General features: G+C 61.8%; 1 protein-coding gene and 1 long non-coding RNA gene across 2 annotated transcripts in view; one reads left to right on the top strand and one right to left on the bottom strand.

Annotated features, from left to right (window-relative positions):
- DNAH17 (dynein axonemal heavy chain 17) overlaps positions 1 to 13,753 on the top strand; it is a 99,928-nt gene extending 86,175 nt beyond the window's left edge. Inside the window, exons 71-81 of the mRNA XM_043585684.1 lie at positions 384 to 577; positions 3,385 to 3,533; positions 4,260 to 4,387; positions 5,083 to 5,310; positions 6,380 to 6,571; positions 9,406 to 9,585; positions 9,914 to 10,096; positions 10,962 to 11,144; positions 11,477 to 11,620; positions 12,066 to 12,291; positions 13,256 to 13,753. Of these exons, the coding sequence (XP_043441619.1) occupies positions 384 to 577; positions 3,385 to 3,533; positions 4,260 to 4,387; positions 5,083 to 5,310; positions 6,380 to 6,571; positions 9,406 to 9,585; positions 9,914 to 10,096; positions 10,962 to 11,144; positions 11,477 to 11,620; positions 12,066 to 12,291; positions 13,256 to 13,503 (2,055 nt within the window). The 3' untranslated portion in view covers positions 13,504 to 13,753. The remainder of the gene's footprint in view (positions 1 to 383; positions 578 to 3,384; positions 3,534 to 4,259; positions 4,388 to 5,082; positions 5,311 to 6,379; positions 6,572 to 9,405; positions 9,586 to 9,913; positions 10,097 to 10,961; positions 11,145 to 11,476; positions 11,621 to 12,065; positions 12,292 to 13,255) is intronic.
- On the bottom strand, positions 7,798 to 11,068 carry LOC122486160. The gene is made up of 2 exons (XR_006298035.1): positions 10,956 to 11,068; positions 7,798 to 10,033 (listed from the first exon to the last, which is right to left on the bottom strand). It is a non-coding gene; the product is annotated as an uncharacterized LOC122486160 (long non-coding RNA).
- Positions 13,754 to 17,437: the final 3,684 nt, after the last annotated feature.

Here is a 17,437-nt window from a genome sequence, read left to right as displayed (position 1 = left end):
AGGAAACTCTACTTTCCTGTCTGAACCCGGCGGTCCTTACGACCCGCACACAGCCCTGCCTGCACCCCGCAGGCTGAGCCACGGGCGGGGCGGCCCCTCCACCACCAACCCCTACTCCCGTTCTGGCCGAGTGCAAAGGGCCAAGGAAGCCCCTCCGATTCCGGGCACACGCACTCAGGGGCCCTGGGGGTCTCCGTTCACAAGACCTTTAGAATGGGGTCCCCTGCGGTGGGAGCGGCCCCAGTCCCACAGCCCTCTGGGGGGAGGGGGGGAGGAGGCCGGCCCCGGCTCCTGCGCTCCGTGGTTCTATCCGGGGCCCACAGCGGAGCCAGGCGGCCCACCCTCCGCCAGCGCCGGGGAGCTGAAAGGCCATCTGCCCCCAGGCCCTGTCGGAGATGGATGAGTTCAAGAACCTGGACAGCGACATCGAAGGGTCCGCCAAGCGGTGGAAGAAGCTGGTGGAGTCAGAAGCCCCGGAGAAGGAGATCTTCCCCAAGGAGTGGAAGAACAAAACTGCGCTGCAAAAGCTGTGCGTGCTGAGATGCATGCGGCCGGACCGCATGACCTACGCCGTCAGGTGGGCGTGGCGCCCGGGGTGGGGGAGGAGCTGCCTGTGGCCCCACCCTGTGGGGGGTGGGCGGGACGGGGACCCCGCCCACCAGCGCTCCGCCCCCTCCTCCTGCTAGCCTCAGGCACAAGTGATGGGGACACAGGACACCCCACCTGAGCCGTCAAGATTCTTCAAAGTGTGGGCGTTAATGGCTCTGGGGCCACACAGAGTCCTTTTAAGATGCAGTGGGAACAGTGGCAAAGCCATCAGCACCCCAGGACTTTGATGCCCTCACTGGCTAAATTGAAGCTCAATCTTTTCCTCAGTTTTGGCTCCTTTGCAGAGAGAACTGTTCCAATTTCGTGAATAATTTCTCTGCCCCCGAAACGTCTGCACGATTGGAAAATTAATCACCATGGCCTTTTGGCAAGCCATCCCGTTCACGCCCCTGCTGGGACTGTCCTCTCACAGAAAGGCTCCCGGAGCCACAACATCACAGAACACCTGCACCGATCCCACACGGGTGACACCTGAGATGTCCCATCCACCCTCCCCTGGAGCGGAGAGGACTTCCCTCCTGCCCACTAGGGCGACCAGGGAGGACGGAGATGCCACCAGGAGGGAGGACAGAGCAGACAAGGAACCAAGCTCAGTGTCTGTTCTCCGACATGACACATTATAGTGTCTTTGCCTTTTGTTTGTCCTAGCAGAGCCCAAAAGCACCCAGATTCCCCAAACGGTGCCTGTGTCCCTAACAGAACTCCCCTCCAACCAAAGCAGCGGCCGGACTCTGCCACTGGCTGTTCACAGACATTTCTGTTTTGCTGTTTGCTGGGGCTCACGGGCAGGGCAGGAAGGGGCCAGACAGAAACAAGACATCCCCGTCATATGCTGGAAGACGTTGGAACAAAGTCTGGGAAAGGTCAGGGCGAAGGACGCACACCCCACCAGCACAGCGGGCACACGGCCCCCTGGGGGAGCTGGGCATATTCGGGTGTCCCCGCCGGCTGCCTCCAGAGCACTGTGGTGAGTCACCACCTGCGCCCACTCTCCAACATGGCACGATACAATGTCACGAAGGAAGGAACTCGGACCCCATGAGCGTCTGCACCTTGCAGGGGCCTGGGTGACCCCAAACACCAGGTGAACCCAAATCCCGCTGTGACGTTTCTGCAGTGTCCCTGGGTATAGAGAAGCAGTGTAGCTTAAAAGCAAGGGAATTCAAATCCACAGCGAGAAACAGCAGCACTCATCGAGGGCATACTGTGTGCCAGGCACCATTCAAAGCATGAGCTCACTCGGGGCCCCCCCACATGGCCCGAGGCTCACTGGCCCAGAGAGGGCGGCACCTGGGGGTGGGGGTGCCGGCAAACATCTCTCCCAACAAAGGCCCTGGTTTACAGCAGTTTCTGTGATGTGGCTTCTCCACTGTGGCTGTCGCGGCTGGGAGCGGGCTCCCGCAATCCTCTGCCAAGGACTCGGTGCCCAGAGTGGCGGAGCCCATCAGGAACCAGTGTGCGCCGTTCATCGTTAATTCACCAGCAGAGAATGACCACGTGGCCTGGCCACGTCATTAGTAACCGTGATTTAGTGACATTCCTGCCTACGTTCCAGAAGTCCTTCCTGGACAAGGATCCTAGCATCCACATTCCCAGCCAGTTCCAAAGGCCGGAATCGAGGACAACTGGAGGCCTTTGGAAGGCGTGCCCCCCCACCCCACCCCTCCTGGCCAGGAGCCAGTGTCAGTTTGGGAAACTGCACAGAAGCCAGTGAAGGCCAGAGCAGCGGGTGAACACTGTAAAAGTGTCCCTGGAAAGTCCTGAGCCTCCGAGGTTCCCCACGGAGTCAGAGGGAAGGAGTTGGGAGGGCATGGGGTGGCCTCCAAGTGAGCAGGCCACCAAGAGGCCACCTGACGGTCCTCCAAGATGAGGACAGAGCATCCAGATGGCCGGCTGCTTGAGAGCAAGCACCTCCTCTCCCACTGTTCTTTCGGACTGACTTGCTTCTTCCAAAGACACTGAATCCTAGCATTTCAGCTCCTGTGACTCATTGAGAATACAGTAAGCTCAGCCGTCAGTGATGGAGGGAGAGGGGCAGAGCGAGATCCAAAGGTCACCCCAAAGAACACTAGATCTCCCATGAGAGGGGCCTTGATGGACCCCAGACTTCTGAGGGTCAAGAAAGACAGTTTGGGACTTGGAACAAAGAAGTGCTTTTGTGAAGAGAGGTATTGATGTACATTCCTTTTTTTTTCCCCCTGTGATTTTTCTGATGAACCATGTTTTGTGGTCCTTGAAGTTCACCAAAATGGCTACAACATGAACATCCTTCCTCCTCAACCCCTGGTCGGGGGACCGCCAGGACGCAGAGCCCCATCTGTGTTCTCCTTCTTGCCGCCCTTGCTGGAGCAGAGAACTTGACCCGACCCCTTCCTTGGGGGCACAGAGGGCTCGAAGGACCCAGGGGCCTCCTGGCACCGGGGCGTGCTCACCTGCGATGTCCTGGGTTGTGGCCCCACTGGGGCTTGTGTCCCCACCCCACCCCCAGGTGACCTGGGAGCCTCTGAAAACGGGGCAGCATGACACGGCCTCACCTGCTCGCATGCAGGCCTCTCTAGGGTAGTGTGCCCTGCAGGGCTGGGCAGAGACAGGGGGCTGCCAGCACCTGCTCCCCCTCCACACCCTCTCCCTGCAACGAGGAAAGCCCCCGCAAGGACTGCCTTCCGGCCGGGGATATCCTCTGCCTTAGAAAGCCTACTAAGAAATGGCCCTTCCCCCTGGGGTCACAGAGGGGTCCCCCTCTGCCTTCGGGGCTGACCAGTGCATCTCCCTCAGGAACTTCGTGGAAGAGAAGATGGGCAGCAAATTTGTGGAGGGCCGGAGTGTTGAGTTTTCCAAGTCCTACGAGGAGAGCAGCCCCTCCACGCCGATATTCTTCATCCTTTCCCCAGGCGTCGACCCCCTGAAAGATGTGGAAGCCCTGGGTGAGTGTGGCCGGCTGGGGGCGGGGGCGGGGGTCACAGAAGGGGGCGGCCACATCATTGGTCGTCAGCAAATGCCCATCAAAACCGCGGTGAGGTCTCATAGCTTCTGTCAAAGACCCAGAAAGTGATGGGCATCGGAGGGAGCGTGAAAACAGGTGTCCGAGCAGGTACTTCGTAGGGCTGTTGGCTCAGCCAAAAGGCAGATACAACCCAGCGTCCCTCAACTACTGAATGGCTAATCCCAACGTGGTAAATCCATTCAACGGGCTGGCGCTCAGCCACAAAAAGCAATAAGGTGCCAACACGCGCAACCCGCAAGGAGCTAGAAAACACTGCGCCGGTTGGAATCCAGGCCAGACACAGAGGCCCCATTTATGTGGTTCTGGTTATCTGAAACATCCGGGATAGGTAAATCCGTAGCGACAGACCGCTGATGTGGCAGCGGCGGGGGGAGCGGGGAGCAGTGGAGGGAGAGGAAGGGGAGGGGCGGGGCATCATTCGGGGTGATGAAAACGTCCTGGAACCGGACGGATGGTTGCACAACATCGTGACTATTAAATGTCACCAGACTGTACGCTTTAAGATGGTTCTTAAATGGGTAAATTTGACGTTCTGAAGTGTGTTTTACCACAATACAAAACAGAGCAGGAAGCGTGTGGAATTCTCAGCTGGGTCGCGGAGCCTCAACCTTCGTCAGAGGCCCCCCATGCATTTCCTCTCCTTTAGGGAAGAAACTGGGATTCACCATAGACAACGGGAAACTGCACAACGTGTCCCTGGGGCAGGGACAAGAGGTGGTGGCCGAGAATGCTCTGGATGTGGCGGCAGAGATGGGACACTGGGTCATTCTGCAGGTACGGAGGCGCCCCTCTGGTGCATGGGCTCCCCACCCTGAGGCGGCTGCGGGGACAGGCCCGAAGCCTCGAAAGAAAGCCGGTCATGGGGTTCATGCCCACAACCGTGGGAGGGGACAGGCGGCTCCCAGGACGCTGGGGTTAGGCCCGAGGACCCCGAAAGAGATGCTGTTCACAAAACACCCGAGTGGCCAACAGCACCCCTCCTCCTCCTCATTTGGGGGAAGCAAAAGTGGCCTGGGGGCACTCTGTCCACACTTTGGGTAAACCCAGCTGGGCCCAGCAGCCTCTCCACCCCCTCTCCTGCACCTCAACCAGCACCTCTAGGCCTGCCCAGCTCCCACAGACCCCAGCGTGTGCTGACCTCAGTCTGCAGGGCCAGCCTGGTCCCACGTGGAGACCCCAGCTTCGGGCCATTCCTTTTTACCCAAACCTCTCAGGGGAGGGGTGGGGACCGTAGCGTCCAGCCTTGTGCCAGCGGGGGTGGGGGGCGGGGGCAGCCGGGAAGGACTCACCGTGGGGCTGGGGGTCTTGAATTAACGGAGCACAAGAACGGACTCCCAGGCCTCAGCCGTGTAGCTGACATTCCCCAGCGCGCCCAGGGGAAGGGTGGACGGCGGGCACCACCCCCTGCCAGGGAACGCGGTTGCGGCGAAGAGGGGCGCGTGGGCACTGAGCCCCAGTCTCGGCCGCAGAACATCCACCTCGTGGCGCGGTGGCTGAGCACACTGGACAAGAAGGTGGAGCGATACAGCACGGGCAGCCACGAGGACTACCGCGTGTTCATCAGCGCCGAGCCCGCCCCCAGCCCCGAGTCCCACATCATCCCCCAGGGCATCTTGGAGAACGCCATCAAGATCACCAACGAGCCGCCCACGGGCATGCACGCCAATCTGCACAAGGCTCTGGACCTCTTCACTCAGGTGAGGCGCTTCCCTCTGGTGCGTCCCCGGCCCCCGGCCCCCCGGCCCCCATGCAGCCCCAGCCCCTGGCCCCCACTGTGGGGGGAACTGTGGGGACGCCTCCGCACAGGTCCTCGGTGCAGCACGCCACACCACAGCGCGCACTCGCACCTTGCACCACAAAATCAACATGTTCGTGCAAAACTGAGTCGAACGTGCGATGCGTTCAAATTACGGCTGTAAAAACCAGAAATGCGTACTTTTAACCACTTTCGCGACCTGCGAGTCAGTGCAGGTAAATGCAGTGTGCGTCACCTCAGGAAGGGGCCCTGCTCCAGGCGGTTTGCTCGGGGCTGCTGTGCCCGCCCCCCCCCCCCCCCCCCCCCCCGGGCCTTCCTCTGGCTCAAGAGGCAGAAGAGAACGGCCGGGCTCTCACTGGCTCTGGCTGCCGGGCTGCTCACTCCCTGCCCCCCCCCCCCCCCCCCCGCCACGGCCCATCCCCACGGGGCCTCCACCTGCTTCGGTGGGGCTCCTCCCTCCTCGAGAGTCCCTGCGCGACCAGACCCCTTCCACAAGCCCCTAGCATATCCCCCGATCTTCTGTTCCGCACCAGAACTTTCTGGGTGCGCTCACTTGATCTCCCCAGTGGGGTCTGAAACCTTTTTTAAGGAAGACAAGACACCCCGTACCGTCTGGTAACGCCTACAGAGATCTCGTTGTGGAGCACATTGTGCCAAGAGCGCACAGCGAGCCCCTGTTCCTGGAGAGTCTGGGCTAGTGTTCACATGCACATGAGGGGGAGCGCTGGCCGCCGCTGAGGACGGTCCCTCTCGTTAAAGGAATCCAGAAATGTCCTGAGTTTGGGAATGTTTTATTTAGGAAGCAGTTTAATCCGACTTAAAATCAATACTTAGGTGATAGAACAGCATTTCTGAACGACAGAAGCACAGGAAATCATGCTCCCCTCTAGCCCTCATGGACTGGGGCCTCAGGTGGCCGGTCCCCGCCCACCCTGCCCCTCCCGCCCCCAGCAAGCTGCTGGCAGAGGCAGGACTCGGGTCCCAGCCGGGGCACCTGTGCCCCCCCACAGGACACCCTGGAGATGTGCACCAAGGAGATCGAGTTCAAGTGCATCCTATTCGCCCTGTGCTATTTCCACGCCGTGGTGGCCGAGAGGCGCAAGTTCGGGGCCCAGGGCTGGAACAGGTCGTACCCCTTCAACAATGGGGACCTCACCATCTCCATCAACGTGCTATACAACTACCTCGAGGCCAACACCAAGGTAAGGCTGAGCCTGGTGCCCAGCGGGTTTCTCTGCCCTCCCACCCTTCCCGCCTCATGCTCAGGACGCATCACGTAGAGCTCGTTAGTCAAAGAAAACCTGCCCCGTGACCCCACCGGGCTGATAGGACGGTTGTTACCCAGGCCCTGGCCACCACCCCTGCAGCACCTGTCAGCTGTCTGGCAATTTTCCCACTTGTTAGCACACTGCACGGGGGCAGGTATTTTGGGGGACCTGCCCAGAAATCCCTGGGCGGGAGGAGTGGATGAGGGACCTCCCCGGGGTGCAGTGTCTGGAGACACAACCCAGGTTTAAAGGGAGAGCCAGAAAAATCCCCCTGGATAACAAGAGCACTGCTTTCGTTCTCCTGAAAACGGAAGTAAATGTGTGCAGTGATCTGCAAGGGGCCTCGGAGGACCGGGAGTGGCCGGCCGCCCCCCCTTCCTGGTCCCTCTTGGAGTCTGGCTCAGAGAGCCTGGTGCTGACACGGGAGTGTTGTGACCCCCCAGGAGAGGCAGACGCCTGCGTACCCCATACGCCTTGGCTCCCCCGAATCAGCAGAGACGGGACTGAGGCATGGCGCAGGGGTGGGCAGCAGCGGGGGGCGGGGGGCCAGATGGCGGGACAAGGCAGCACCCCTCCCAACGCAAGGTCGCAAGCGAAGGGGACAAGGTCGCAAGTGAAGCCCGGCTCTGCCCCTGACCAGGCACCCGGCCTCAAGCTTTAGGGGTTAAGCAAGGGAAGAGCCCCCGGCTGGCTTAAGGGCACGTCTTGGGCCACCCACCCGTTTCCCACCCTGCCATAAAGAGCTCAAGACGCGAGCACAGCCCCGCACACCTGCTCCCCGCAAGCAGCCCAAGACAGGGGCCATCTGTGACCACCTCTGGTGGCCTCTGAGGGCAAACAGCGCCACTGCCCTGGCCCTGACCGCATGGGACAGCCACCGCCCGAGTCCGAGTGCAGGGTGTCGCGTGCTGGCTTCATTCCTGGCGAAACCCAGCCCCGGGAGGCAGGAGGGGCCACCAGTCAGCTCTCCAGGGGGAGGGCGAGGCCTTCTCCACCCGTAGGTTGGGAGGGCTAGAGTCAGAGCTGAACACTGGCAGCCGCCTTCCAGCACTCGCAAACAAGCACACGCAGGGAACAGCCACGACGAAGGGTCACCGCCATCTCTGCACTTCGGTTAGAGAAGTCTCCTGGGGAGATGAGCGTGGGAGGAACGGTCTCGCTCGAGTTTTTTAAAGACGTTTATTCAGACTCTTCGCCCCATCGTATGCACATACAGAAGCCAAGGTGGGTAGGAAACTGCTCGAGGACGCGTGCCCAGCGGACAGCAGTGAAGGACACAGGAATGCGCGTCCCGCCGAGCCAAGTGCACCAGGCTGGGGGTGGCGGGACCCCTCCTCTGTCGTTAGGTAACACCTGGGATGATGTCCACGTCCCACGCTCGTATCCCCCCGCCCCCGACTCCGAGCAGTCGCTCGGGAGAGGCCGGGCACCGTCTCCGACGTGCACTCCAGGACTCCCACCGGCACCGTCCCTGCTTGTTGGTCCCACGGCCCCCACCCCGCGGGGACGGACAGGAGGCAGCTCGTGGGGCCAGGGGCCTCCCAGAACAAACAGACTGTCCCCAAAGCAAACAGGCAAAACGCAGAAATACGCAGCTCAGCACATTCCCAAGATAACCAGGCAGAGCACAAATTCTCAGGCACAAAATGACAATTTAGAGCATGTGAATATTTTGAGTAAAAGAAGACCAAATCCATCAACCGTTCAATCAGCAAGCTCTTAACCGTGTCAGGAGGCAGCCGCGGACCGGCCGCCAGTCCAAACTGCGGGTGGGATGTGAGCTGTACTGAGTACTCTTGGGGCAGGTGAGAGAACGGAAAATACCTCATTAATTCATCGTCTCCATGCTGGTTACTGCTGCTGGAACAGGGCTCTTACGTGGGTGCTGGCAAATCTGAAACTTCGCGTGTGGCTGCCATCTGTGGCTCCCGTGCCTGGCCCCGGGCTTCCAGATCCCCCCTAACCTGGACTACAAGGATCCCCCTCGGGCGGCGCTGTGTGTGCAAGGAACAGCGATGTGCTGGCACCTGGAAGCCGGAGCTCACCTGCTGGCTTCCCGGAGGAGGCGGCATTTGAGCTGGCTTCGGAAGTCGGGCGTCGCCTTGGTGAGTGGTGGTAGAAAGGAGCATTCCGGGCTGAGCATAAGGTCAGACGCCCCAGGTTGGGCAGGTGAGCTCCCCGGCTGAAGCTCCCGGTGCTGCAAAGCCCCGCGGGGCACACGCAGCACGAGGGGCGACGAGCCAGGAAACTCGGCGCCAGGCAAGCCCAGAGGGATGGCAAGAAAGACCCACGGGACGGACACACTGCACAGACCGACTGGCCAACAGAAACGGCACCCGAGCGTCCACACCCCCAGTCAGCACAGAATTAAACCGCTCTGGTCAGGAGTCACGGGTGGCTGCACGTTTCCGGGCAGGGGGTCACAAGGATGGCCCGAGCGAGGGCACAAGTTGGGGCTGCAGGGCAGGCCTCGGAGCGGGACGTCCTGGGACACAGAGGCCAGGCCGTGGGCAGAGGGGAGCCGCTGGGCAGCCCTTGCCAGAGAAGGCGGGACCCCGCCAAGGAGGGGCGGGCCTCCGGGTGAGACACCGATGGGGCGGGGCAGGGGGCGGAGGGGAGGCCTGGTAACCCTACCGAGCAGCGGACAAGGCGGCGACGGGGTGACAGGAGGAGCCGGCCCTCACCTCACACTGATGGCTGACTGTCGGTTCTTACCGACCTCAACGGGGCAGGGGGTACTTCTCCTCACCGCCTCCGTCCTTCCTAAGGTGCCCTGGGACGACCTACGCTACTTGTTTGGAGAAATCATGTACGGCGGCCACATCACGGACGACTGGGACCGCCGGCTCTGCAGGACGTACCTGGCGGAGTACGTCCGGGCAGAGATGCTGGAGGGCGAGACCCTGCTGGCCCCGGGCTTTCAGATCCCCCCCAACCTGGACTACAAGGTGAGGGGGCCCTCTCTCGGGGACACAAGCTCACCCTATGACGCAACAGCAGCAAAGGGCAATGCTGTCCTGGCCGCCTCCGGGGGGCCAGCCTGGCGTCACAGACAGAGTATCAGTGATTGAGCAAGAAGGCCGGGATGGCTTGAAACACAGCCTCTGGGGAGGGGGCGTGGAGGCTTCGTTCATGTGGCTGGGGTGGGGGGTGTTAGAGAACCAGTGGGGTTGGTACAGAGGGCAAGGCGTGGGCGGAACATTCTGGTCGGAAATGCTTCGTCAACGGCGGACACAGGTTCCTTGGCAGCCCTGTTCACCGACCGCCCCTCTGCAGGGTTACCACGAGTACATCAACGAGAACCTGCCCCCCGAGAGTCCCTACCTGTACGGCCTGCACCCCAATGCAGAGATCGGCTTTCTGACAGTCACCTCAGAGAAACTGTTCCGCACGGTCCTGGAAATGCAGCCCAAAGAGACCGACTCAGGAGCAGGCACCGGAGTATCTCGGGAGGAGAAGGCAGGAGTCTCAACACGGCGCCCAGCGGCAGAGAAGGGGCGGGGCCCAAAACCTGGGGTCGGAAAGTGCGTCCCCAGAAAGCAGGCTGGGGCTGCGAGCCGGCTGACAGGCCCCAGGCCTCCCCCCCTCAGCCTCTAACGTGGCTGAACTGGCCCATGAGCGGCGAGGGGGGAGCTCACCAGGCTGGACGCATAACAGTCCCTCCCCATGAGCTCAGACGACCACAGTGGGCTCACCCCAGTAACACAACCCAGACAACGTAAGACCTCTCCCTGCACTCCCCTTGCCTTCTCGTGTGCAATCGGCACGTTTACGCTGCTTAGGAAATCCTGGACAGGTTCTAGTAACAGGCAGCTAAGTAGGGGGCTTCCCAGTAAATAGACCGAATTCTGGATCGCAAGACCCTCGATGCTATGAGGCCTCAGGACCCTTTTCTTGGTGTGATGACTGACACCACACATCTCCCGACCGCAGTGGGGTACGTGACCCCATGCGGGCCACTCCTGGACAGGGTGTGACCACGCGGTCCCCAGGAACAGCCTACACGGCAGACACGGTCAGATGACCTGACATTCGGGAACGTCTGAAGGCACCAGGCTAGGGTGGTCTGCTGCCCCCGTGGCCAGAGTCCCATGGTCTTGACGATGGGACCCAAATAGTCAAAGCCTGTCGGCCAACATCCCCTCTTCTCGTCAGATGTGTGGCTGCACCTCTGCACCCTGCTGTTCAGACACCCCCCCCCCCCAGAGCCCTTTGCTCCAGGGGTCCTAGCCGTGTGCGTGCAACGCAGGCTCCCCGACCTGGACGCCGGGGGTGGGCCGGCAGGTGCGTGCGGTGACGGGGCTTGTCGGGGACTGACCTCTAGGTGAAGGCCGTGCTGGAGGAGATCCTGGAGAAGGTCCCGGAGACATTCAACATGGCCGAGATCATGGCGAAGTCAGCCGAGAAGACCCCGTACGTGGTGGTCGCCTTCCAGGAGTGCGAGAGGATGAACATCCTTACCAATGAGATGCGCCGCTCACTGAAGGAATTGAACCTGGGGCTAAAGGTAAAACACACGGGTCAGCCGGGACCCAGGGACGCGACTTCGGAGGCAGGCTGGTGCCGCAAGCTGACTCACCTCGCAGGGCGGGGGCGGGGACCGGCCCTGGGCGCTAGCGAAGTACGGTCTCCTCTTGGTTCCCTGGTCCTGAGCTGCAGGCCTGCCAGGCCAGGGTGGCGCACACCGGGGCTCTGTGCCAAACTGCTTTCTCTCGAGGGCCCCTGGCACGGCGGTGGCGGGGGGGGGGGGGGGGGTCGGGGCGGGGGGGAAGGGGGAGACAAGGTGTGTGACCGGCCCGGTCTGCGTGCCTACCAGCGCCCTGTCCATTTGTCCCTTAGGGGGAGCTGACCATCACGACTGACATGGAGGACCTGTCCGTGGCTCTGTTCTATGACACTGTGCCCGACACGTGGGTGGCCCGGGCCTACCCCTCCATGATGGGCCTGGCGGCCTGGTTTGCCGACCTGCTACTCCGAATCAGGGTAAGGACCGTCTCCGCGGGTCACGGGAGGCCCGCCCCGCCCCCCAAGGCCTCCGGGACCGTGGCTGAGAGAGGGGTGGGAAGGGGCGGCTGTGGGCCCCGCCAGAGGCCCCCGCCGGCCTGGCCCGTGTCACAGCAGGGCTGGTAGGACGCGGCCCACACCACACAGACGCCTGACAGCGCAGGCGCTTCCTGCAGCAGGGAGGAAACGGCGGGTCCCAAAGACCCAGGGGGGAACCCGTCGGGGAGCCGGCTCATCAAAGCCTCCTTCAGGCCCCCAAGTTGTCCTCAAAGGTTGAGCCCCCCCCCCCCGCCCCTCTTCCCGTTACATTTTAACTGGAGTCGGCGGGTACCGCTGTGGCACAGGTAGGCTGGGCCTCGCTGACCCATTTGCGTGGCTCGGGAAGGTCGGGGCGTCACCCCGATGGCATACTTCCATGGACCAGGAGCTCGAGGCCTGGACGACGGACTTCGCCCTGCCCACCACCGTGTGGCTGGCCGGCTTCTTCAACCCACAGTCCTTCCTCACGGCCATCATGCAGTCCATGGCCAGGAAGAACGAGTGGCCCCTGGACAAGATGTGTCTGTCCGTGGAAGTGACCAAGAAGAACCGGGAGGACATGACGGCCCCGCCCCGAGAGGGCGCTTACGTGTACGGGCTCTTCATGGAAGGTAACGGGGGTGCCGCTCCTGCTGGGCTGGAGGAGAGGCAGTGGCTGGAGGGGCAGGTGGGAGAGGCGCCGGCCGGGGTCGGTGGCACGGCTGAGACGGCACGCTCAGACAACAGTCTAGAGCCCGGCCAGCCTGGTTTGGCTTTGCCAAAAGTGGCGTGAGCCCCTGTTTCAAGGCAGTGTGGGGTGTGGCCCTCGCAGGACAGCGAGAAGCAGGCAGCCCCGGGACAGCCGGATGTCCGGGGGCGCCAGCCACCCCGTCCTGCACCCGCTGAGGCCACCGGGCAGCCCTGTCCCTCAGACCCGTGGAGCTGAGTGGCAGCTACCGCACCACAGACCTCCGGCCCACGCAGCGACTCACGTCGCCCCCTCACCTAGGGGGTGCAGGGCTTGGCCAGCAAGGGCTCGGGGCTCCCCGGTCCCCATATCAGAGACGAGCACAGCAAGAGTCGCTCTATGTGTTTATTTTGGAATCACAGACAGGAAATACAAACACCATTAACAGGATGAGTAGAAACAGAGCAGTCTGGTTAAAGGCAAATGAAAGTTCCGTGTGCACATACATGTAATCACGTGCACTGTGCGTGCACACGTAGGCTAGACGCTACATATGAAGGGCATCGGGGAACGTTAATCTCCCGTAACATTCAGCCGGAGGTACGATTTCCTGCCACCGAAATTAAGAAGGCTGACGGGTAGGTTCTGGAAACACCACAAATGTAAACGGGTGGCCCCGAGAGCTTTAGGCTGAGCTGTCCCTCAGAGGCACGTGGCGGGGTCCCGGGGGGCACCGCGTGTACCGCATCCCATCCCGGGCCTCCGCTCACGGCTCCGCTTCCAGCCACCCCTGTGCCAGTCCAGCCCCGGCACCCCGCCGGCCCCCGGTGTGGCTCACGGCCAGCACGCCACACGGCGCCCGGGCATGACCCCACGGGCCCCCCTGACCTCGCTGCGCTGTCCTGCAGGAGCTCGCTGGGACACCCAGACCGGAGTCATCGCCGAAGCAAGGCTGAAGGAGCTGACGCCAGCCATGCCCGTCGTCTTCATCAAGGCCATTCCTGTGGACCGCATGGAGACCAAGAACATGTATGAGTGTCCTGTGTACAAAACACGCATCCGCGGCCCCACCTACGTGTGGACCTTTAACCTCAAAACCAAAGAGAAGGCGGCCAAGTGGATCCTGGCGGCCGTGGCCCTGCTCTTACAGGTCTAGCCTGGCTGGCTGCCTGGCTGCCTGGGGCCTGCAGCAGGCCCCCCGCTTCCCCGGGGCCAGATCCGAACCCTGACTTCAAACGGACAACAGAAGCTCAATCTTGCAAAGGCCACTGATTTTTATAGAGACTGCAGGTTGCTTTTTGTTCTAACCCAGGCACTTTAGAACCACGGAAACGTGGCCTAGCCAGAGGGAGGGGACAGTGTGGAAGAGTAGGGCACGGTCTGGATTAAAACAGCAAAGTCACTTAGCTGTGCTTGTTTGATTCACGGGGGCCGGCCTGCAGCTCAGCACCGGGCAGCCACCAGGGGCCTGGCACGGGCTTGGGGGTGAGGCCCCAACCCCCAGATCCCGACCTGCCGGAGGGGCGGAAGGCCGTCGGGTTTGTCTTCTCCCACAAGTGGCACACAGGCTTTGGGTGCGGGGTCACACCCTCTGGCCTGAGGCTATACGCACGCCACCCGCCAGTGAGGGGACAGGGTGTTCCCTCCCAGGAGCTGCCACCTCTACACAGTCCCCTTCTCCCAGAGACACGGGACCTCTCTGGGTTATGACAAAGCCCCTCCCGTCACCGGAGTTTGGAGACCTGCCACTCCAGAGGCCACTTCTCCCTCAGGCGGAGCTGCACCTGCCCGCTTTCTAAACCGTGGGAACAGAACATACCAAACATGGACGCCGGGCCCCCCCTTAAACATGTGTGTCCTCGGAGGTCACTCACGTGTCATTTCCACAATAGCGGAGTCCATGGGTCCCTTCTTAGCGGACTCGGCACCTTCCTTTCCTCCTGCCCTGGGGTCCCCTCCTCCCTGGGGGGGGGGATTCGGCCTCCACCGCCTAACTGCGAGCCGGGGCCGGGGAATCCTGGCTTCCAGACAAGTGAGGCCTCCCCGCGGTGAACCGCGATCCAGGGGACGCTCACGGCAGCGGACGCGGGAAGGCCGATATCCCCGTCCCTTCGGACAAGCCCTCAGCCTGTTTGTGTTTCAGGCCTTTGAACTTGTCCGGGGAGACAGGACTAAGAACCGTCCCCCCAGGCACACAGCCTGCTGCACACGGCGGGGGTGGCCGGGCTGGAACGACCCAGCTGACACCACAGGCCCGGACTTTCCGTGGCTGTTCCAGCTATGTGAGCGGGCTGCCCTTTGGGGCTGGCTGGGATAGCGGCACAGACAGGACGGAGTGACGAGCCAGAAAACCGGGGCCACGGGGAAGACAGCCAGCCGGGCCCGCAGACCCCAGAGAAGATGGTCTCCGGGGACGCCCACAGGCCAGCGCTCAGGCTCAAATGCGGAGCAAAGGGAGCCCTCTGGGAGTATCGGGCTTCAGGCCAGGTTCCATCTGATCCTGAAGTTTCGTGAAAACTTTTTTCCAAGCATTCTCACCAGAGCCACAGGAGCGGAGACCCCCAGAAGACCTAACTCAGAGGGCGACAATTCACAACGGCCCTGGGGCCCGGGAGCTCACAGAAGAGGGAAAATTGCCCATCAAATCCTCCCGTGGGGACTGAGGGTCCAACCCCTTTGGGGCCGCCCCTCAAGGCAGGCAGGACTCTGGGCCACCGGACCAGGCTGCCGGGCAGCCACTCCGCTGGCCAGGAGGGGTCGCTGCTGCCCTTCGTGTCGGAGACAGAGGGCCAGGGAACCAGAGGGGGCGCCGGAGGGCCAGAAAGCCGGCCACTTCTCAGACTAGAGAGAAAACTAGTGGCCACCAGGCAACTCATTTTTAATCCCTGGTAATAATCCCCAAAGGGGAAGGCTTTCCAATTTGCCTTTAGAGCCTGAAATAAAACAGCAATTTATTCCACACGTATTGTGGGTAGCCAACAAAATTATCTCCCAACTTTCCAAGAGATGATTCACCTTTGGGTTGCAATCTGGTGCCGGGGGGGGGGGGGGGGGGGGGGGGGGAGTGGGGGGGGGGGGGGGGGGGGGGGGGGGGGGGGGGGGGGGGGGGGGGGGGGGGGGGGGGGGGGGGGGGGGGGGGGGGGGGGGGGGGGGGGGGGGGGGGGGGGGGGGGGGCTAGAAGCCCGCCCTGCGTCTGAAGGTGCCAGCCTGCAGCGCCCCCCTCTGCACCAAGCCCCCACCTCCTAGGGGACCGGAGGGGCTGGCGGAGAGTGCAGGGCTGGGGGGGGGGGTGCCCAGAGCCGTCTTGAGGGAATTAACAGAGACAAAGGGAGCAGCTGAGTGTGGAGGGCACAGGCTCGATTGCTCAAGCCAGGCTGTGGCACAATGTTTACTCTGGTCCCACAGAATCTGCAGGAATGTGAACGCTGTTTACCGAAAGCCTCTCTCCAAACAGAAACCCAGTGCCCTGGCACATTCTTTTGGCTTCTCTAGTCTAATTGTCCCACAGGACAATTTAATAACTAGTATGAAGGCAAACAGTGTTAACTGATGTGCCACTGCCCCAAAGCAGCAGAGCCACGGCCCCGACCCGATTCCCAAACACGACTCCCACCCACTGAAGCCTGCACGTCTGCCGGCCCTGGGGAGGGGGAGAGGGGAGGGGAGAAGGGCTGCAGATGCGCCAGAGCACCCCGTGCACACGGCCAGAGTGTAGATGAGGCCGGCCTTCCAGAACCCACGAAGGTGACCGCCAGCCCCAGCAAAAGAGACACACAAAGGTGCTTCTGGGGCAACACGCAGCGGTGGAAAGCAATCTGTCCCCCCCACAAAGGATGGGCCGCCAGACCCTGGGGCTGAAAGGCCCTCTCTCAGGAAGGCCTCTCTGTGCAAAAGGTTCAAGCACCTGGAGATGAAGAGATTGGGCAGCAAGGTTTTGCAATCTGCTCCTGAAGACAAGTGGGGGCGGGGGCGGGACCTTGGCCTTTGACAAATCTAAGCAACAGGATGTGAGTTTCAAAGATGCCCCGCTGTGAGGCGTTTAGAGCAGATCCAATAAAAAGGGGGTTCATTCATTTGCAAAGAGAAAAACCTGAGGGGAACCCACAGATGAAAGGAGGCTTGGCTGACGGTCACCGCACAAGTGTGGACCTTAACCGGAACTTCAAACACATGGAAAAAATTTAATGAAATAAAAATACTTCTAAGACAACTGCAATTGTGAACGCCTTCAGGGTATCTGATGACACTAAGGGATTCCAGCTAATGTCTCAGGTGCCACCCTGGTGTCCTGTTTGGGTGGGGTTTTTGGTTTTTTAACAAGAGACACAATATCTAGGGGGAAGGGAATGGCAACGTACACACATTCTTTAGGAACATGGGCCAGTACGTAAGTATCAAAAACCAAAACCCGATAAAAGAGTTAAAAGTGGCTGCGGGGGAGGGGGAGGGGAGCGCAAGAGGGCAGGAAACAGCTGCAATCTGTCAGTTTTCTAGCCGTACTTTCTAAATTTGTGTATTATGTGAATAAAATCAAAAGTAATTAAGATAGAGGAAAAACTGGACGATGAAGTTAAATGCGATGTGGTCTTAAAGGCAGAAATGTGGCTCCAGCACCCAAGGGAGCCGCTGCCGCCCGAGCCCCACTCCCCCTTCCCTGCACCCCCACCCGGGGCCGGTCCCATCAGGGGCGTCTAGGGGCGAGGGCAGGCTCACTCGGGAGAGGCCCCCCCCCTCTACCGGCAGCTGCACCCGCCAGGCCCCCCCCACCTGGCCTCCCCGCAGCCCCGCTCGCGGCCGCCTGAGAACACAGCCCAAGGCTCCGGGCGCCAAGCGGCAGCCTCCGTCCCTAGATCCCTAGTGGCAGGCTCCTCCTGAGTGGGCAGAGCGTGTACGGTCTCCGAGCGCCCCTCCCGCTGCCGTGGCCCCGGCCCCGCTCCGTGCCGCCCAGGCCGCCTCACCTACATCCAGGCCTCGAAAACCTGGATGATGACCATGGTGACCCGAGAGACGGAGCCCTCGGGCCCCCCACCCAGCCGGAGGCGGAAGCCACCAGCCCTCCCCCCCAACCCCGTGGCCTCGCCGGGCAGCAC

This window comes from Prionailurus bengalensis, chromosome E1 (assembly GCF_016509475.1).
Source record: "Prionailurus bengalensis isolate Pbe53 chromosome E1, Fcat_Pben_1.1_paternal_pri, whole genome shotgun sequence".
NCBI classification, from domain to species: Eukaryota; Metazoa; Chordata; class Mammalia; order Carnivora; family Felidae; genus Prionailurus; species Prionailurus bengalensis.
This window is presented reverse-complemented; position numbering and strand designations above follow the sequence as displayed.